The sequence below is a fragment of the Globicephala melas genome, chromosome 11, assembly GCF_963455315.2.
Source record: "Globicephala melas chromosome 11, mGloMel1.2, whole genome shotgun sequence".
Lineage (NCBI taxonomy): Eukaryota > Metazoa > Chordata > Mammalia > Artiodactyla > Delphinidae > Globicephala > Globicephala melas.
In genome coordinates, this window is record NC_083324.2 from 172,638 (window position 1) to 188,503 (window position 15,866).

The window sequence follows — 15,866 nt, forward strand, 5'->3', positions numbered from 1 at the left end:
TCTCTGCCCAGCCCGGGTACTGGTGCAGACAGCCCTGCTGAGTGGACGGTGCCTACAGAGCAGTACTGCCCAGGGAGCGGACACAAATGCGACCTGCAGGATGAGTAGGAGCGGGCGGGGCGCCAGGAGAGCTCAGTGTGTGCGCGACGTTCCAGGGGCTGAGGTCGGCGTGCTGACCAGAGCGAGTGTGCTGGACAAGCGCGCACGTGTGGGTCCTTGGCTTGGGAAGGCGGCACCGGAGGAGGGGACGGGGAGGGGAGAGCCATACAGCCTCCTGGCAGGGTGGCCTCTGCTTGTTCAAGCCACGAGCCTTCCGAGGAGCCTTTGGAAAGGCATCTCACCGGGAAGGGGAAGCTCTTGCCGTCCACCCCATCTCCCTCAGGTCCAGGCCTGCCTCGTGGGGTGGAGGTCCCTGAGCTGTGGCTGCCAACACCCGGCAGAGACGAGTCCAGATGGGCAGGCATTCCCACAGCCACCAAACCAGCATCCTCCAGCTGCACCTTGACAGATGCGCTTCCATGGTGACCTGCAGGCCGCGTTTGGTGCAGGTCTTAGGCGCCCAGGCCTCCAGGGAAGGCCTGGCTTTCACGGGCCCTTGGGGCAAGCGTGGAGTTGCATCTGCAGGGAGCTGGGATGGTTGTGTGGACTTTATTATTTCTTTCTTTCACTTTAACTTTTAAAAGAAGTTACAGAAACCTGGTTAAAAGACACCCTTCCAATCCACCGTCCTCACTTTAGACCCTCCCTTCAGTGTCCTGGGCTCCGACCTGGCGATCGCGTTCTGCTTCTACTTCTCCTTGAACGGAATTTGCCTTTTTACATTTGACAAGCGCACGAGCTTGTCTGGATGCGTTAACTGTTGTTAATTGCGCTCTGCTTATCCTAAGCTTAATTATCAAGCAGCACTTGACTCTGCCCTGATCGCATATTGAATTGGGATGTTCTGGTCGCCACATTCCAGCCATCGTCTGTGTAGGGCCCAGTGAGCCTGCGGAGTCCCGCCCACCCTCCAACCCCCCCTTGGGTGGCGTGGGGGTCACAGACTCCGGCTGGGCCGGCCCCCCAAGCCAGCCGGGCTGGCCGTGGCCAGTCCAGGTGGATCCGAGGGAGGTCCGGGCCTCTCAGCGCTTTCACGGGAGGGGTGAGGTGTGAATGTCTATCAAGATAAAGAAACACATCCCCTTGCCATGTATGTGCCCGTTCTGCTTTGCAGAAACAAAAAGTCCGTTTCAGGAGCGTGTGTTACCACAAAGGAGTTTTGGCGTAGGAAGCGCTGTGTGCACGTGTCCTGCTGGAAGGGGCGGGGGGGGACGGAGCAGTGGGGACTCCTCCGGACTCTGGGAGAGGGGGGCTCAAGGCCCGCGTGGTGTAAGGAGGCCCCTAAGTCTGCCGGCCTCTGAGGTGCGTGATCCTGACCCTTGCGGAGGTTCGTCGGGTCGTCCATAAACAGCAGGGCCCAGTGCCTGGCTGCCCCCTGCCCACCGCCCCTCTCAGCACCCCAGCCCCGAGAGCTGGCACGCAGCGGACAGCGGTGGCCTCCGTCTGGTGGCCTCACCTCAGCTCCTGCTTGGGCCCTGTCCCGGCCTCCCCGCCTCTTCACCTGCACTCGGTGACAAGTAACTGAAGATGCTGCAACGGCGCCAAGCCCAGGGGTTTTCTCCCCAGCCTGGTGCTTGCCAGCGTGCTCTGGGGTCTGCCTGACACCCAGCAGGTGGCTCTGGTCCCCCGTGGACAGGGGCTGGGTCTGGGAGGGGATGGGGGGGTGGCCCTCCCGAGGGTGTGGGACGCAACCCATCAGACCATGTCCCCTGCATTGTGCTTTTCTAGTCCCCGTAGGAGAGAGAGTGAGGGAGAAGAGTTGGAACGACCCAGTTGTTAACGTTTGTTTTTATGAAAACAGCACGTGCACGCGGTTACACACTTGAACAGCGCTAAGAGCACAGGACAAGAAGGCCTCCAGACGCCGTCCACTCCTGCCCCTCTGCCTCACGCGGGCGCCGCATCCACAGCACATGCACTCCTTCAGCCGCTGGCTTTGCTCCCCGTCCCTGTGCCTAGAACAGTGCCTGCCGGGCAGTGGGCCTTCCAGGACCGTGCGGTGGACTCTGACTTGGTCAGTGTTTCCAAACAGCAGGCGTCCAGGACTGCGGCTCGGGGAGAAGGTCCGTCACAGCAGGCGATGGTCTGGTCCTCGCCAGTGACTCCCCCTCGCCCTCACCCCCGACCTTCCAATGCAGGAAGAGCAAAATGTGGGTAAAACTAATAATCGGTTATAAACTGAAGAACCTGTCATGACCGTGCATCACTAGGCACTGTAGAGACACAGTAGGACATTGTGATTTTCCTTCCTGGTCCAGTTCCTCGTTATTCGTAGCGTTAGTTTTTAAAATGTGCTCAATTTCAATGTATGGGTCTTTATTTTTCTGAAATGCCCCATCAGGCCTGTCACACGCACAGCGATGTTCTTTCTTTCGTGCTTCTCCTAATGTACAATCTGTGGGCTTCCGTCCCAGCCCCTCTCTGCGGACGCTTGTCCGGCCTGGCCGGCCATCCTGAGATTGTCCTTTTTTACTTCCTATGCTGAACCCTGTTTCCTTGATCCAAATCCTGCTGTCTCTGCGTTTATTTTGTTCTTTTTCTGGATCACGTGCTCCAGAGTCCTCTCAGAAAGAATGCTGCGTGTGTGTGTCTGGGTGTAACTTTCAGTACTAGCTTGTCTTCAAAGTGTTCTTACACTCCCTCTGTGTCTCACTTGGAGTTGGGAATAAAATATTTGAAAGTAATTTTCCCTCATAATTTTGAGAGCAGTGGTTCTTCTGAGAAAGCCTCCTTCTTTATTTGGTTCTCAGTGCCCTCCCTTTTCCCTGCTCGGAAATTGTGTGGACACCTGCTTTTCCGTTCATGGAAGTGGTGCCAGGCGAGTCCTTTCCATCTGGGCGTCCTGGTCCTTCGATTCCTGAAGGTTATGAAGCACCATTATTCAAGACTGTCTCAAATTATTCACTTTTCATACGAACTTGTTTCAGAACATAAAAGCTTTTCTTACTTCCAGTATACAGAGGGCTTCTGTAAATTGACAAAGAGAAAAAAGGGAAAATGCAGGCAAATTATAGAAGCAGAATCCACAGCGTTAATAAGCATAGTAAAGGTGATAGTTTCTCTGGTGTCACAAAGTTGCAATTTTAAGACGACAGTAAGATTCTGGTTCTGAGGTTCTGGTTGGCAGAAATGAAAAAGCCAGACGACTTCCAGGGCTCTCTTACCCTGCAGTGTGAGGGGGAAGCGTGACGTATTGTAACATCTTCAAAAAGCAAATTTGGGTAATATCTGCTAATATCAAAAGTGTCCATACCATGTAACTCAGCAATTCAACATTTGGAAAACTAGCCTTCAGAAAAGTTCCCGCACGTAAGGATGTTTGCTACAGTTTTGTCGGTTGGGGGGCAGGGGGGTGTGAAACTGCGACGTGCACCAGAAAGCCGTCCCAGCGGCCACACGTGAGCCCACGCCCGCTGCCGTGCACGTGTGTGCGGGACGATGCCACCGGGCAGAGTGCACAGATGCGAGAGGAACCACCTGGGCTCCTCCCAGCCAGTGCGCGGGGCTGGGGGATGCAGGAGCCACTGTGACCATCAGCGTCCCAGGAGGAGAGCAGCACAGAGGGCAGACCAGAGGGTTCAGTGAGATGTTGCAGCTGAATCTGAGCTGAAAGTTTCATTATGAACTTGTGATAAATTCTGTCTTTGCACGTGTTTCCTAGCTCCTGACCTGGGGTTCCTGATTAAACTGATTTAATCAGGTGGTTCCTGATTAAGCTCATCCCGGTCCCGCCAGGCCTTATCCTCCCAGGGGGGCCTGATGCAGCCCAGGCCTCACTCCTTATGTCTCCCCTCTCACTGATCACGGCACTTGCCCGTCTTTGGTTTCTGCTCCCCCGCTGGGCTACAAGCGCCTCCAGGAGGGACACTGCGCCCGACCCTCTGCCATTCTCACTTGCTCCCCTGCACTGAGCTCCTGGGGGGCCACCTGCAGCCCAGGCACTGTCGCAGGCGCTGGGGATACAAACCCAACCACCCCCCACCAAGGTTTGATTTTTACATAGGGGTCAACAGGCCCCTGTGCGAGGCCTTTGCAGGAGCACAGCTGTGCACTCTGTGACTGTCAGCCCAGCTCTCCAGAAACCCTTGTTTTTATTTCCAGGTCCTTGCGTGGGTCCCGGTTCAAAGCCTGGAGCTGTATGAAGGTTCACTCATACTTCACCTCTGTCTGTGCTGTGGTCTGAATGTCCGTTTCCCCGAATTTGTATGTTGAATCCTAACCCCCAAAGATGCTGGTATTAGGAGGTGGGGGCTTTGGGAGGTGATCGGGTCATGAGGGTGGAGCCCTCGTGAAGGGGATTTGTGCCCTTAGAAAAGGGACCCCAGAGCTCCCTCGCTGCTCCTGCCACGTGAGGACACAGCGAGTAGTCTGTGACCCAGAGAAGGGCCCTCACTCGACCATGCTGGCACCCTGACCTCAGACCTCCATCCTCCAGAACCCCAAGCGATGAATGTCTGTTGTTATAAGCCACCCAGCCTGTGGTATCGTGTTACCAGCCTGAACTAAGACAATATGTGAAATCCCGTGTCGCCCGTTTCAAGGGGGAATATCGAGGGAAACCATCCTGAATTCTCAGTCCCCATGGGGGCTGGGCATCAGGTGACACCATGAGTAATTCACAAGGTGGGTAGATGCAGGGGTTGGGGGGGCGGGTCTCACTTTGCACCTGAACAGGAGACCTTAGGACTTGGGCAAAGGCAGCACTGGCCCCAAGTTGGAAAAGAAAGCCTGGGTCATGCGGCCAGTGCCTTTGCTTTCCCAAAGGCCACAGACCTCCCGAGTTAATGTTTCCCTTCCAGCATACGCACAGCACCCAGCTCCTGAGTTCCTGAGGGACAGCTGACTCATCCTTACACAACAGAAAGAGGTTCCATCTGGTCACGCGTCCACCTGGCTTGAGCCGCACTCACCCCCTGAGCTACCCCTAGACTGCCTCTCACCCTCAGCCTAGGCCGAGCAAGCCCCCACTGTGCCCCGGCCACGAGGGGCCTGCAGGATGCTCAGCAGAGACTCTGTCTGTTGGGGGCGTCGTCCGTCCACACTTGCCCGCTGGGGCCTCTTTAGAGGCGGCTGACGGAGACCCGTCCCCCCCCTCAGGAGTCTTGCCATTGTGGAAAGACAGACAAGCATATGGCAGAGTATACCAGGGTGCGAGTTTTGCTATGAACGTGGGATCCCAAGGGAGGAGGGCTGGGGCTGCAGGAGCCCATCCCTGAGCCGAAGCAAGGCTCGGATAGACCAAGTGCAGGGGCATTCCACAGAGCGAGCTGAGCTGGCAGAGGTGGGTGCAGTGTGATGCGCTCAGAGCACCACGTAGCTCTAGGATGCAGGAGAGCTGCCTCCTGCCGCTCTCTGACCTCAGGCCCCATTCCTCCATCTGGAGAGTCACACACTGTCACCCTCCATCTGGAGAGTCACACACTGTCACCTCCACCACGTTGCACGTGTGAGAAGTGAGCCACGGAGTTCAGGCCACACTCGAGGGCGCGAGGAACTGCACTCCTCTCCTGAAGGGGTGTGTTAAAGACCTCTAAACTGCCACGGTCCTCCGAGAGCCACAGATTACTCACAGTTCTCCCACACGCAAAACATACGCACTCCCCAAATCCCAGCCACAGCAGGATGGGCTCAAAGTCCAGAGTCTGCGTCTCAACCAGGTTCTGATGTGGAGGAGGCTCCTGGGGTACAGTGGCTCTCAATCTGAACACCTGTGAATTCAAGCACCAGTTGTCTGCACTCCCAAGCCCTGCCCACACCCAGCACACAACAGTGGGACAGGCACAGTGTGACCACCACAGGCACTTGAAGGGGACAGGGCTGGGAGGCGCACAGGTGTCACTCATACAGTCCTGAAATCCCCTGGGCAGAGACTGGAAGCTCCTTCATTAGGGCTCGGTCTGATTCTGGCCTGATAATATGTCCTCGTGCTCTTGGTTCCACCTCTGGACTCTTCATTCTGCTCTGCGAGCCATCCTTTCATTTCCATAAAACGTACCCTATGTTTGCACCTGTGTGGTCTCTCAGGCTGCTTCCTGCCAGAAGAATTTGGGGGTGGGGGAGGGGAGTTCCAGAGGTCTCTTTTCATTTTGCACTGTCTCTGATGCTTTCAGTCCAAGCTTTTGCCAATATAATTCTTTTAAAAACCAAGTGTGTCTTCTATGAATCTTATTGAGGTTCAGTCCTTTGATCAGCTGGCAAACCCACTCAACCTCTTTGAGATACACCCTTCTCTACCTTAGGCTTCTGCTGAATGACAACTTTTTCTTTTTTTAAATTCATTTATTTATTTATTTATTTTTTGTCTGTGTTGGGTCTTTGTTGCTGCGTGCGGACTTTCTCCAGTTGTGTCGAGCGGGGGCTACTCTTCATTGAGGTGCGTGGGCTTCTTGTTGCAGTGGCTTCTCTTGTTGCAGAGCACGGGTTCTAGGCACTCGGGCTTCAGTAGTTGTGGTGCACAGGCTCAGTAGTTGTGGCTCCTGGGCTCTAGAGCGCAGGCTCAGTAGTTGTGGCGCACGGGCTTAGCTGCTCCGCGGCATGTGGGATCTTCCCAGACCAGGGCTTGAACCCGTGTCCCCTGCACTGGCAGGCAGATTCTTAACCACTGCGCCACCAGGGAAGCCCTGAATGACAACTTTTAAGCTTCCCGGAAGTCCTACTGTTGAACCGAATACTCTGAGGTGCCACCTTTGACCTTTTTGAGAACTTAACAAAGGATCTTACAGCATACACGGGGCTTCATCTTTAGACTCTCTTTTCCTGCCACGGCCGTGCCTATGTTTCCCTTCGCCTGGGAGTTGTGTGTTAATTTTAGCATCACTTGACATCCAGAGAAGCTAGGAAATTTGAAAACCAGCAAGTTCTGGTTCCTTTTTATTTACCAGTCCTCCTTTGCCTTATCTGTCTCCTCTCACATTTTAGTATAAGCAGCAAGAAGAAGTCAGGAGGCACCTTCAACATTCTGCCTGGAAATTGCCCCAGCTGGACAGGCCAGGTCCCTTGCACATTTTCTGCTTTCCATGTTACTGTAGGTGGCAGTGCTGCCGGACTTGCTGCTTAAACTCCCCTCCTCTCTGTACACCCGCTAAGACTACGGGTTCTTCTCTGATTTCCTAACACCTTTTCGGGGTGTCCGATCTCCCAGCCATTCTTCCAGTGTCACCTGTCACTCTTCGTTCTCTATTCCAGCTTCAGCGTTCTCACACAACTTTCCCACCCCAGGCTCCTCACATTCAGCCGTTTACTCCACAAGTTTTATTGAACACCTACTAAACACAAGGCACTACACCAGGTGCCGGGGAATTCCTGCGACTGAGACCGTCTTTGACCTCGTGTTCCAGTGGGGGAGCCAGTCAGATAATCCCGAAAGCAGTGATCAACCTAAGGCTGAGCTGGTGCCTGAAGGAACAATGAAGCCCTTCTGTGGTCATGTGACGAGGGGGTCTTTCCTAGCGGGGCTGTGGTTAGGAAAAGCTTCCCGTAAGATGTGACCTTGAAGTAGGAGCCTCCTGAAGTACGGGTGCGTTTCCCGGAGCAAGACCTTGACAGCACGTGGAGAGTTGCTGAGCCAGTGAGGGAAGTTACCCGCCTGGCCACTTTCCCCTTATCCCGGCAGCCTTGCGGGTGCTCACAACCACGGGGCCTTTGCAAAGCCCTGTGGAGCCGGGAGGGGTCGCAGCCCGGGAGCGCCCTCCCCACCCCACCCGGCGGGACTTTCCGCCCGCCCCGGCCCCTCCCCTCCCGGGCTCTGGCCTTGGCCGGAGCTCCGGGACTGGCAGGGGCCGGCCCCACCTCCCCACCGCCCAGGCCGGGCCAGCGCCAGCGCTGTCCCCTGCCCGGACCCGGACTCAGAGGTCCGCTCTGGCCAGCGACGCTTGCGCTCCTCCCGTGCGTGGTGAGTCCCGGTCCCCGGCGCCCCAGGGAGGGAGGCCGCCCCCGCTTGCGACTCCGGGGGCTCCGGGGGCTCTGGGCTCAGGCACCCCGGCGGAGGCGCCTGGGGGCGCGCGAGCCTGGCCGGGGACGCGAGTCAGGGTTCCCCTGGGGGCAGCCGAGGCTCCAGCCTGGCGGTGGGGGGGTCCCCTGGCTACAGGACCGCGGTGCGGGGCAAGGCCTGTGGAGGATCGCGCAGCGGTGGCGTGGGGGAGGGCGGGGCGGCCTGGGTGGGCGTTATCGGCCCCACTTACAGAAAAGGAAACTGAGGCCGGAGAGGGAAAGAGACGAACCGAAGGTGACTAGATGGTCCTGCCCCGCTGCGCCGCCTGCCCCCCCTCCAAGACCCTCACCCCATTTTCGGGATGGGGAATGGTCCCCCCTGATTGGCCAGATCTGGGGGCCGGGAACGAGGATCTCTTGTGATTGGAGAGCTCCAGCCCTCCCCCCCGCCCCCGCCCGCGCCGCCGTCCTACTTGCGCCGGGGGAGGGGGCGGGGGTTGGGGAGCTGGGACCCCAGAGCCCCAGCCCCGCCCCACGACCTGGTTTGGGGGTTGCACTAGCTCCGTGTACTCAGAGCCCGGGCCCTTGGCGCATCTGTCCAGGCCCCTCACCTGCCACCTGCCTAGGGGAGGCGGAATCTCCCTCAGGTACCGGAGTCGGAATTCAGTGCGCTCGGAGCAAGGGACCACCCCGCCCCCACCCCGGGCAGGGTCTGGCCGCTGGGCTGGGGCGGGGGGCCTGGGGAGCCCGACGGTCCCTCTAGTGCCACCTCAGCCCCACAGCGTCCCCGGGAGGAGGGCACCGAGGGCGCCAACCGGGCGGGAGGCCCTCGTGGGCTCTGCGCCTCCCCCATCTGACTTAACGGGCGCCAAAGCCCAAGGTGGGCTGTCCCTGCCCAGGGCTCCTGCCCCGCACGCTCCACAGGTGTCTTCCCTGACCCTGCCTCCCTGCTTCCAAAGGGATCTTCTTTGTCCCCTTTATTTTTCCACAAGTAATATACGCTCAATAAAAAAATAAAAATTAAAAAAAAACATTCTGGAAAGAAAGAGAATTACCATCATCAAAAGACTTCCAAACCCCAAAACCCTAGCTGGTGACTTTTAATATTTCTGTGTGAGTCCTTCCAGGAGTTTTCTCTGCCAGTACACACGTGCACGTACATACACACCACACACACACACCATACACACCACAGATACCATACACACACACACGCCACACACACATACACACCATCCTCACACACCACACACACACACACCATACACACCACACACACACACCATACACACCACACACACACGTACCATACACACACACGCCACACACACATACACACCACACACACACACATACCACACACACACCATACACACCACAGATACCATACACACCACACACACACACGCCACACACACGCCACACACACATACACACCACACACACACACACACCACACACCACACACACATACCACACACACACCACACACACACACACCATACACACCACACACACACGTACCATACACACCACACACACGTACCATACACACCACACACACACGCCACACACACGCCACACACACATACACACCATCCTCACACACATCACACACACACACCACACACCACACACACATACCACACACACACCACACACACACACACCATACACACCACACACACACGTACCATACACACACACGCCACACACACATACACACCACACACACACACACACCACACACACACACATACCACACACACACACACACATACCACACACACCACACACACACACCACACACCACACACACATACCACACACACACTACACACACCACAAATACCATACACACACACACGCCACACACACGCCACACACACACACACACCATACACACACACACCACACACACACACACCACACACACATACCACACACACGCACACATACCACATACACATACACACCACCCTCACACACATATCAGACACACCACACACACCACACACACACACCACACACACACACAGGACCACCATCCTCATTCATTTGACAGTGTCTTCTGCAGACTTTTTAATCTTGATGACGTCCAGCTTAGTTTTTTCTTTCTTGAATCGTGCCTTTGGTGTTGTATCTAAAAGGTCACCGGATGCTCAGTCATCTAGGTTCTCTCCTGTGCTGTCTTCTAGGAGTCTTATACTTTTGCATCTTACATTTACATCTATGATGCATTCTGAGTTAATTTTTGTGAAGTGTGTAAGATGTGTGTCTAGATTCATCTCTTGCATGTGGACGTCCAGTTGTTCCAGCGTCATTTGCTGAAAAGACCATCTTTGCTCCATTGTGTTGCCTTTGCTCCTCTGTCAAACAATAAAGATCTTAGAAGGCGAAGAGAACATCTCTAGGAACTTGGAGGAAGCAAAGATTTCTTTACCAGAATAGAAAGCCCACTAAGCATAAAGGGAGACTTTGATGCAGCGTACTATATAGAGTTTAAGAAATTGTGTTCATCAAAAGGCACCACAGAGTGAAGAGTCCAGCCGCAGAACTGGAGAAGGTGTTGCTCATAAATATATCTGACAAGGGACTCAGAGTCTAGATTATTTAAAAACAAAATGAAACAATACCAAGCAAACAAAAACCTCCTACAAAATCAGTCAGGAAAAGATCACCCAGTGGAAAAAACAGACAAGAAGAAATCCAAGTGGCTGATAAACGTGGGAAAAGGTGCTCACCTTCAGCAGCTACCAGGGAATCGCCAGTGAAGCCCCAGCAGCATGGCTCCAGTCCGTCAGCAGGAGAGTAAAATGAACAGACAGGAGGCTGCAACGCGAAGCACATGGAAATTGGTAAAACCACTTTGGAAAACCGGCAGAGGCTGGTAAGGCTGAACATTTTCACACCTGGGACACGGGAATTCCGCTCCCAGGTATGCACCCAACGGAAGTGTATTCTTGCATTCGGTATGAGCCGTGTGCCAGAATCTGTGTCACATCGTCTTGGTAATCGCTTCAAGCTGGAAACGACCCGGATGTCCACCCACAGTAGGATGGATACGTGACCGTATTTATTTACGCTCACAGGGGAACACTGTGGAGCAATGAGAATGGACACAGCACAGCTACGTGGACAGCGCTGAGGGGAAACGACGCACAGAACATCGCGCAGTGTGATTCCATTTATGTAAACGGAGCCCACCCTGTCCTGCCTCTCTGTTATCTGAATGGGCTTCTGGAGTGTGTCTTCATCTGAGCGCTGATTATACTGGCGGGTTCAGTTTGTGAAAATTCATTGAGCTACATACTTACAGTCTGTACACTTTTCTGTATGTTCGAAGCATGCAGTACTTCAATAAAATTTTCTCTAAAAATGTATATTTTTGTAGATAGATAATTTAAAGAAACGTATCAAGTAGATAATAGGTTTTACGGGTATGAGCATGGTGAACAAATGAGCAAACTTTGGTCCAGCCGCGCGTCTTCCCATGCAGCCCAGTGGCCCCATCGCACCTCCCACCCCACCTTCCGTCCTCGGCCCGTCCGCTGGGCATCTGTCTCTATGCAGCCCAAGTCCAGGCCCATTGCTGCTTCCTGCCCAGGGAGAGCCTGGCAGCATTTGAGGAGCATCTTTCTCATGAACAAGTGAGGAAACTGAAGCTGATGTGACTTGACCGAGGTCACAGGACTGGTTAGTTACAGAAACATGCTCAGATACGCCTGGGAAGACACCACACGCAGCGCCCCATGCCGTGTTGGAGGCTCCAGGGAGGAGTCCCCGAGGCTGCGCTCGCACGCAACTCACGCTGCGGTATCTACAGGCCCACCGTTCAGGGCCTCTTCCTTCGTTCCTCGTGCGGCCGCCTCCCCACAGTGGCCGGCGGCCCAGGGAGCCCAGAGCTGGGCCGAGGGGTTGGGGCGGGGGCGGCTGGGCTGCCCCCTTGGCCCAGCGAGCCCTGTCTGACGCCAAGGCCTTATTCCTTTCCCAGGTCCTCCCGCCCCGGCCCCGTTGCCATGAAGATCGCAGTGATCGGACAGAGCCTGTTCGGCCAGGAAGTTTACTGCCACCTGAGGGAGGAGGGTCACGAGGTCGTGGGCGTGTTCACTGTGCCGGACAAGGATGGGAAGGCGGACCCCCTAGGTGAGTGGGTGGCCCAGGAGCACGGAGAGGCGGTGCCCCGTGGGCGGTGGTGGGAGCAGAGCCTGCGGGGTCTTGTGTGGGGCTGTGGGCTTCCCCAGACAGAAGCGGCCACTCGTGGTCCGCCCCGGATCCTGCTCAGGTGCCAGCTGGCCGCTGGGCTTTTCTGGAACCAAGTGGACTGCAGGGTGGGGCCTGTGTCCTGGAGAAGCCGTGGAGAAGCCTGGCCTGCTCCCAGGACCCTTCAGTCTGACCACTCTGGGCTCCCCCCGACCGCAGCACCCATGCTCTGAAAAGGCCCCCAGGCAGGAGTCACTGCAGCCAGTGTTCTCAGACGTGAGCGTGCCCTGCACCACGTCTCGGGGGGCACCTGTTGAGCGGAGTGCTGACGCCCCGACGCTGCCTCCGGCGGACCCCCTGGAGTTTCTGCTCAGAGGGACGGAAGGGACTTGGGAGTCACATTTCTAACAAGTTCCCGAGGGCATCTCAGCAGCGCAGCAGGAAGCAGGGCCCTCAGCTCGATGAACAGACCTCCAGGCCCCTCCCGGGTCCTTCTCAGGCCTGATGCGTTCAGAATATGGGTCCGGGCGAGGAAAGGGGCCTCGCGGGGCTGCCGGGCCCCAGGGCTTTGTGCATCAGGAATAGAGAGTCTCCCCAGATGGAGAGCGCAGGCTGCCCCCATGCCAGCCAGACCTCGGCTCCAGATCTGAGCCCACCACAACCCATAGCACAGCCTGAGTCCTGCCCGTAGCCACTCAGGGACCCCCGGCAGCAGCTCTGAGCCTGGCTGGGGCTCCTTCTTGACCCGACCTCAGATGTCCAGCAGATGTCCCTGGTCACGGTGGGGACAACTTTGGCAAGCATGGTCTGGTCTGCTCACGTTCACCCACGTCCCTAACCCCAGGGCACAGAGGCAGAGGGACCGACAGTGGGTCAGGTCAGCCAGGGCCACACACCAGCCGGGTGTGTACCAGAGAACCGAGGGCTGGGAAGTGCTGGACAGGGGCTGAGGGGCAGGCAGAGGGGAGCTCGGAGGAAGCGGCTAGTGACTGCAGGGGCAGCGGGGCAGGCAGAGGCAGGAAGCCGCATTCTAGAACTTGGGGACTTGCGGACTGCACATCCGACCCGCGGGGAGGGCGCCCTGCTCCGGGCAGCTAAAGAGGCCAGGGGTCAGGCAGGCGCCTGGGAGAGGGAGGCGGTCAGCAGAGGTCAGTCCTGGCGCAGCAGCTCCTGAGACCTGGGCCTTGGCCGGCGCCGTCCCCTCTGGGCTGTCCAGAGCAGCCCGGCTGGGCAGCGGGGGAAGTTGGGGGGACAGGCTTGGGGAGGGGGTGCGGGAGCCACCCTGCGGCGCAGGCAGAGGTGCCGAGTCGGAGTGGGTGCAGCAGTGGGGAGCAGTTTCTCACCCGCTGTCCCGCAGGCCTGAAGGCTGACAAGGATGGAGTTCCAGTGTTCAAGTTTCCCCGCTGGCGGGCAAGGGGACAGGCTCTGCCCAACGTGGTGGCGACGTACCAGGCCCTGGGAGCCGAGCTCAACGTGCTGCCCTTCTGCAGCCAGTTCATCCCCATGGAGATCATCAGCGCCCCCCGCCACGGCTCCATCATCTACCACCCGAGTCTGCTCCCCCGGCACCGGGGGGCGTCGGCCATCAACTGGTGAGACAGGGCGCAGACACCCCACCTGCCTGAGGCGTCCCCGTCCCTCAGCCCGGAGCTCTTCTCTGCGCCTGAGGAGCAGGTGGCACGCGGTGCCTGTGCGCGCTGCTGGACGGCGTCCACGCGGCAGATCACAGCACGATCCCTGAGGAAGGACTGGGGTCAGGCAGCACCGTGCGCCCTGCATTCTCACAGTGAACCACAAAGTGTTCCCGTCCTGCAGCGGGGTTGCCGGGGCAGAGTGGGCTGAGGGGCTCCCTCCAGCTACCGGTGCTCTCAGCAGCCCCCCGCTTGGAAAGAGAGAGCGATGGAGGAAAGAATCACCTGAACAAGCTAGTCTGAGATGAGAGGTGATGTACGTATCTGGAGGGTGGAGCCGTTCAGAGGAGCAGTCAGGAAGGGGAGACATCTGAGCTGGAGAAGAGAGCGGGTTTGTAGTCAGACTGGTCTGATTAGGATTCAGGCTCCCTGACCTCCAGTCACGGCTCCTCACTTCTCTGGGCCTTAGTCTCCTTATCTGTGAAAGGGGCGTACGATGCTGTTACACCAGTGGGGAGGATGAAGTTACACGAGGCGTTAAGGCTTTTAGCACGATACCTGGCACGCAGTCGGCATCAGTAAACACCATCTTCCGTCTTCAGTCCTCCCCTGGGGAGATGGGGGTGTGCTGCAGGGCGGCGGCGGTCACAGGGGCAGCCCCCAGGGCCTCCTTCTCCTCCTTCCTTCGGACTCAGGTTCCACTCCTCTGCTCCCTAGGACCCTCATCCATGGAGACAAGAAGGGCGGCTTTACCATCTTTTGGGCAGACGATGGTCTGGACACCGGGGACCTTCTGCTCCAGAAAGAGTGTGAGATCCTCCCGGACGACACCGTGAGCACGCTGTACAGCCGCTTCCTCTTCCCCGAAGGCGTTAAAGGGATGGTAAGGCTGCCCCCAGGGCCTCCCCTGCTGGCACCCCCACCCCACCGCCACCCCACCCCGCCCAGCTCCAGCCTGCTGCCCTGAGCTGGCCAGGATTCTGGAGGGGGAGAACGCTCATTTCAGGGTTTCAGAGGCAGGATTAGGACATATAATGTTGTATAGGCGGGACTCTTGCTTACAACTGTCAGAACAACTCAACAAGCTTTAGCCAAAAAGGGACATTTTTGATAGAAGACTCCAGGCAGGATGCCGTCAAGCCTGGCTGAATCCAGAGGCTTAATCTGTCACGGGATTCTATCTTTCTATTTCTTCACCCTGATTCTGCTTTCCTCTGTTTGATTAGCTTCATCCTCAGGTTGCCCTTAAATGGGAGGAAAAGTAGTCACCGGTGGCTCAAGTTTTACACCTCTTGATTCTAGGGGAAGAGAAACCCTCTTTCCCCTAGAATTTATGAATAAAAAATCAGAGGAGACTCTGATTGGCCAGTTCAGGTCACGTGATGACCCCGAGCCAATCACTGGCCGGCATGGGGGAGCACTCTGATTGGCAGCCTCTGTCACATGTTCCGGTCTTGAGGGCTTCTGGCCAAGGCTGGCCCAGGTGTGGTCACTGCACTGAATTCGCTCAGGAGGAGGAGGGCCGACCCAAAGGCTGATGTCAGAGCTGGTTGTGCAGGCCCCGTAGAGGTGGTGTGTCCAGCAGGGGAGGCCGGCCAGGACAGGAGTCAGATGGGGACATCTCCATAGCACAGCAGTGGCTGTGCCCCCAGCCCTGGGCCCCATTATGCGGCCTTGGATCCACCTGTTCACAGGAGTGAGCAGGGAGACCTGCTGGAGGTTTGACGTGAGAGGCAGGAAGGGGTCATCTTGTTCATCCTACAGAAAACAACCAAGAGCATCCTTCAGGGCAGCGTCCAGGGGGCAGCCGCTAGTCACTGGTGGTTATTAAATTAATTTAAATGACTTGTAGTTAAAGATCGAGGTCATCAGCCTCACTGGCTACGTTTCAGGTCCCCAGAAACCACACGGGGCTGACGTGGAACACGTCCGTTACCAGGGAAGTTCCCCCTGGGCAGTCCTGCCTTAGACACTTCTGAGTTCTCCCGGCTTCTCAGCCTCGGG

The 15,866-nt window shown here is 56.9% G+C and overlaps 1 protein-coding gene across 2 annotated transcripts in view; it reads left to right on the forward strand.

Moving 5' to 3' along the window:
- ALDH1L1 (aldehyde dehydrogenase 1 family member L1) overlaps positions 1–15,866 on the forward strand; it is a 79,860-nt gene that overhangs the window by 25,068 nt on the left and 38,926 nt on the right. The window contains exons 1-4 of one of the 2 annotated variants that reach the window (XM_030850741.2): positions 7,836–7,990; positions 12,023–12,174; positions 13,589–13,823; positions 14,580–14,745. In XM_030850741.2, the coding sequence (XP_030706601.2) occupies positions 12,048–12,174; positions 13,589–13,823; positions 14,580–14,745 (528 nt within the window). In that variant the 5' untranslated portion in view covers positions 7,836–7,990; positions 12,023–12,047. Of the gene's footprint in view, positions 1–7,835; positions 7,991–12,022; positions 12,175–13,588; positions 13,824–14,579; positions 14,746–15,866 lie in introns of those variants that run through there. The other variant, XM_060307721.2, reaches the window with a different exon arrangement.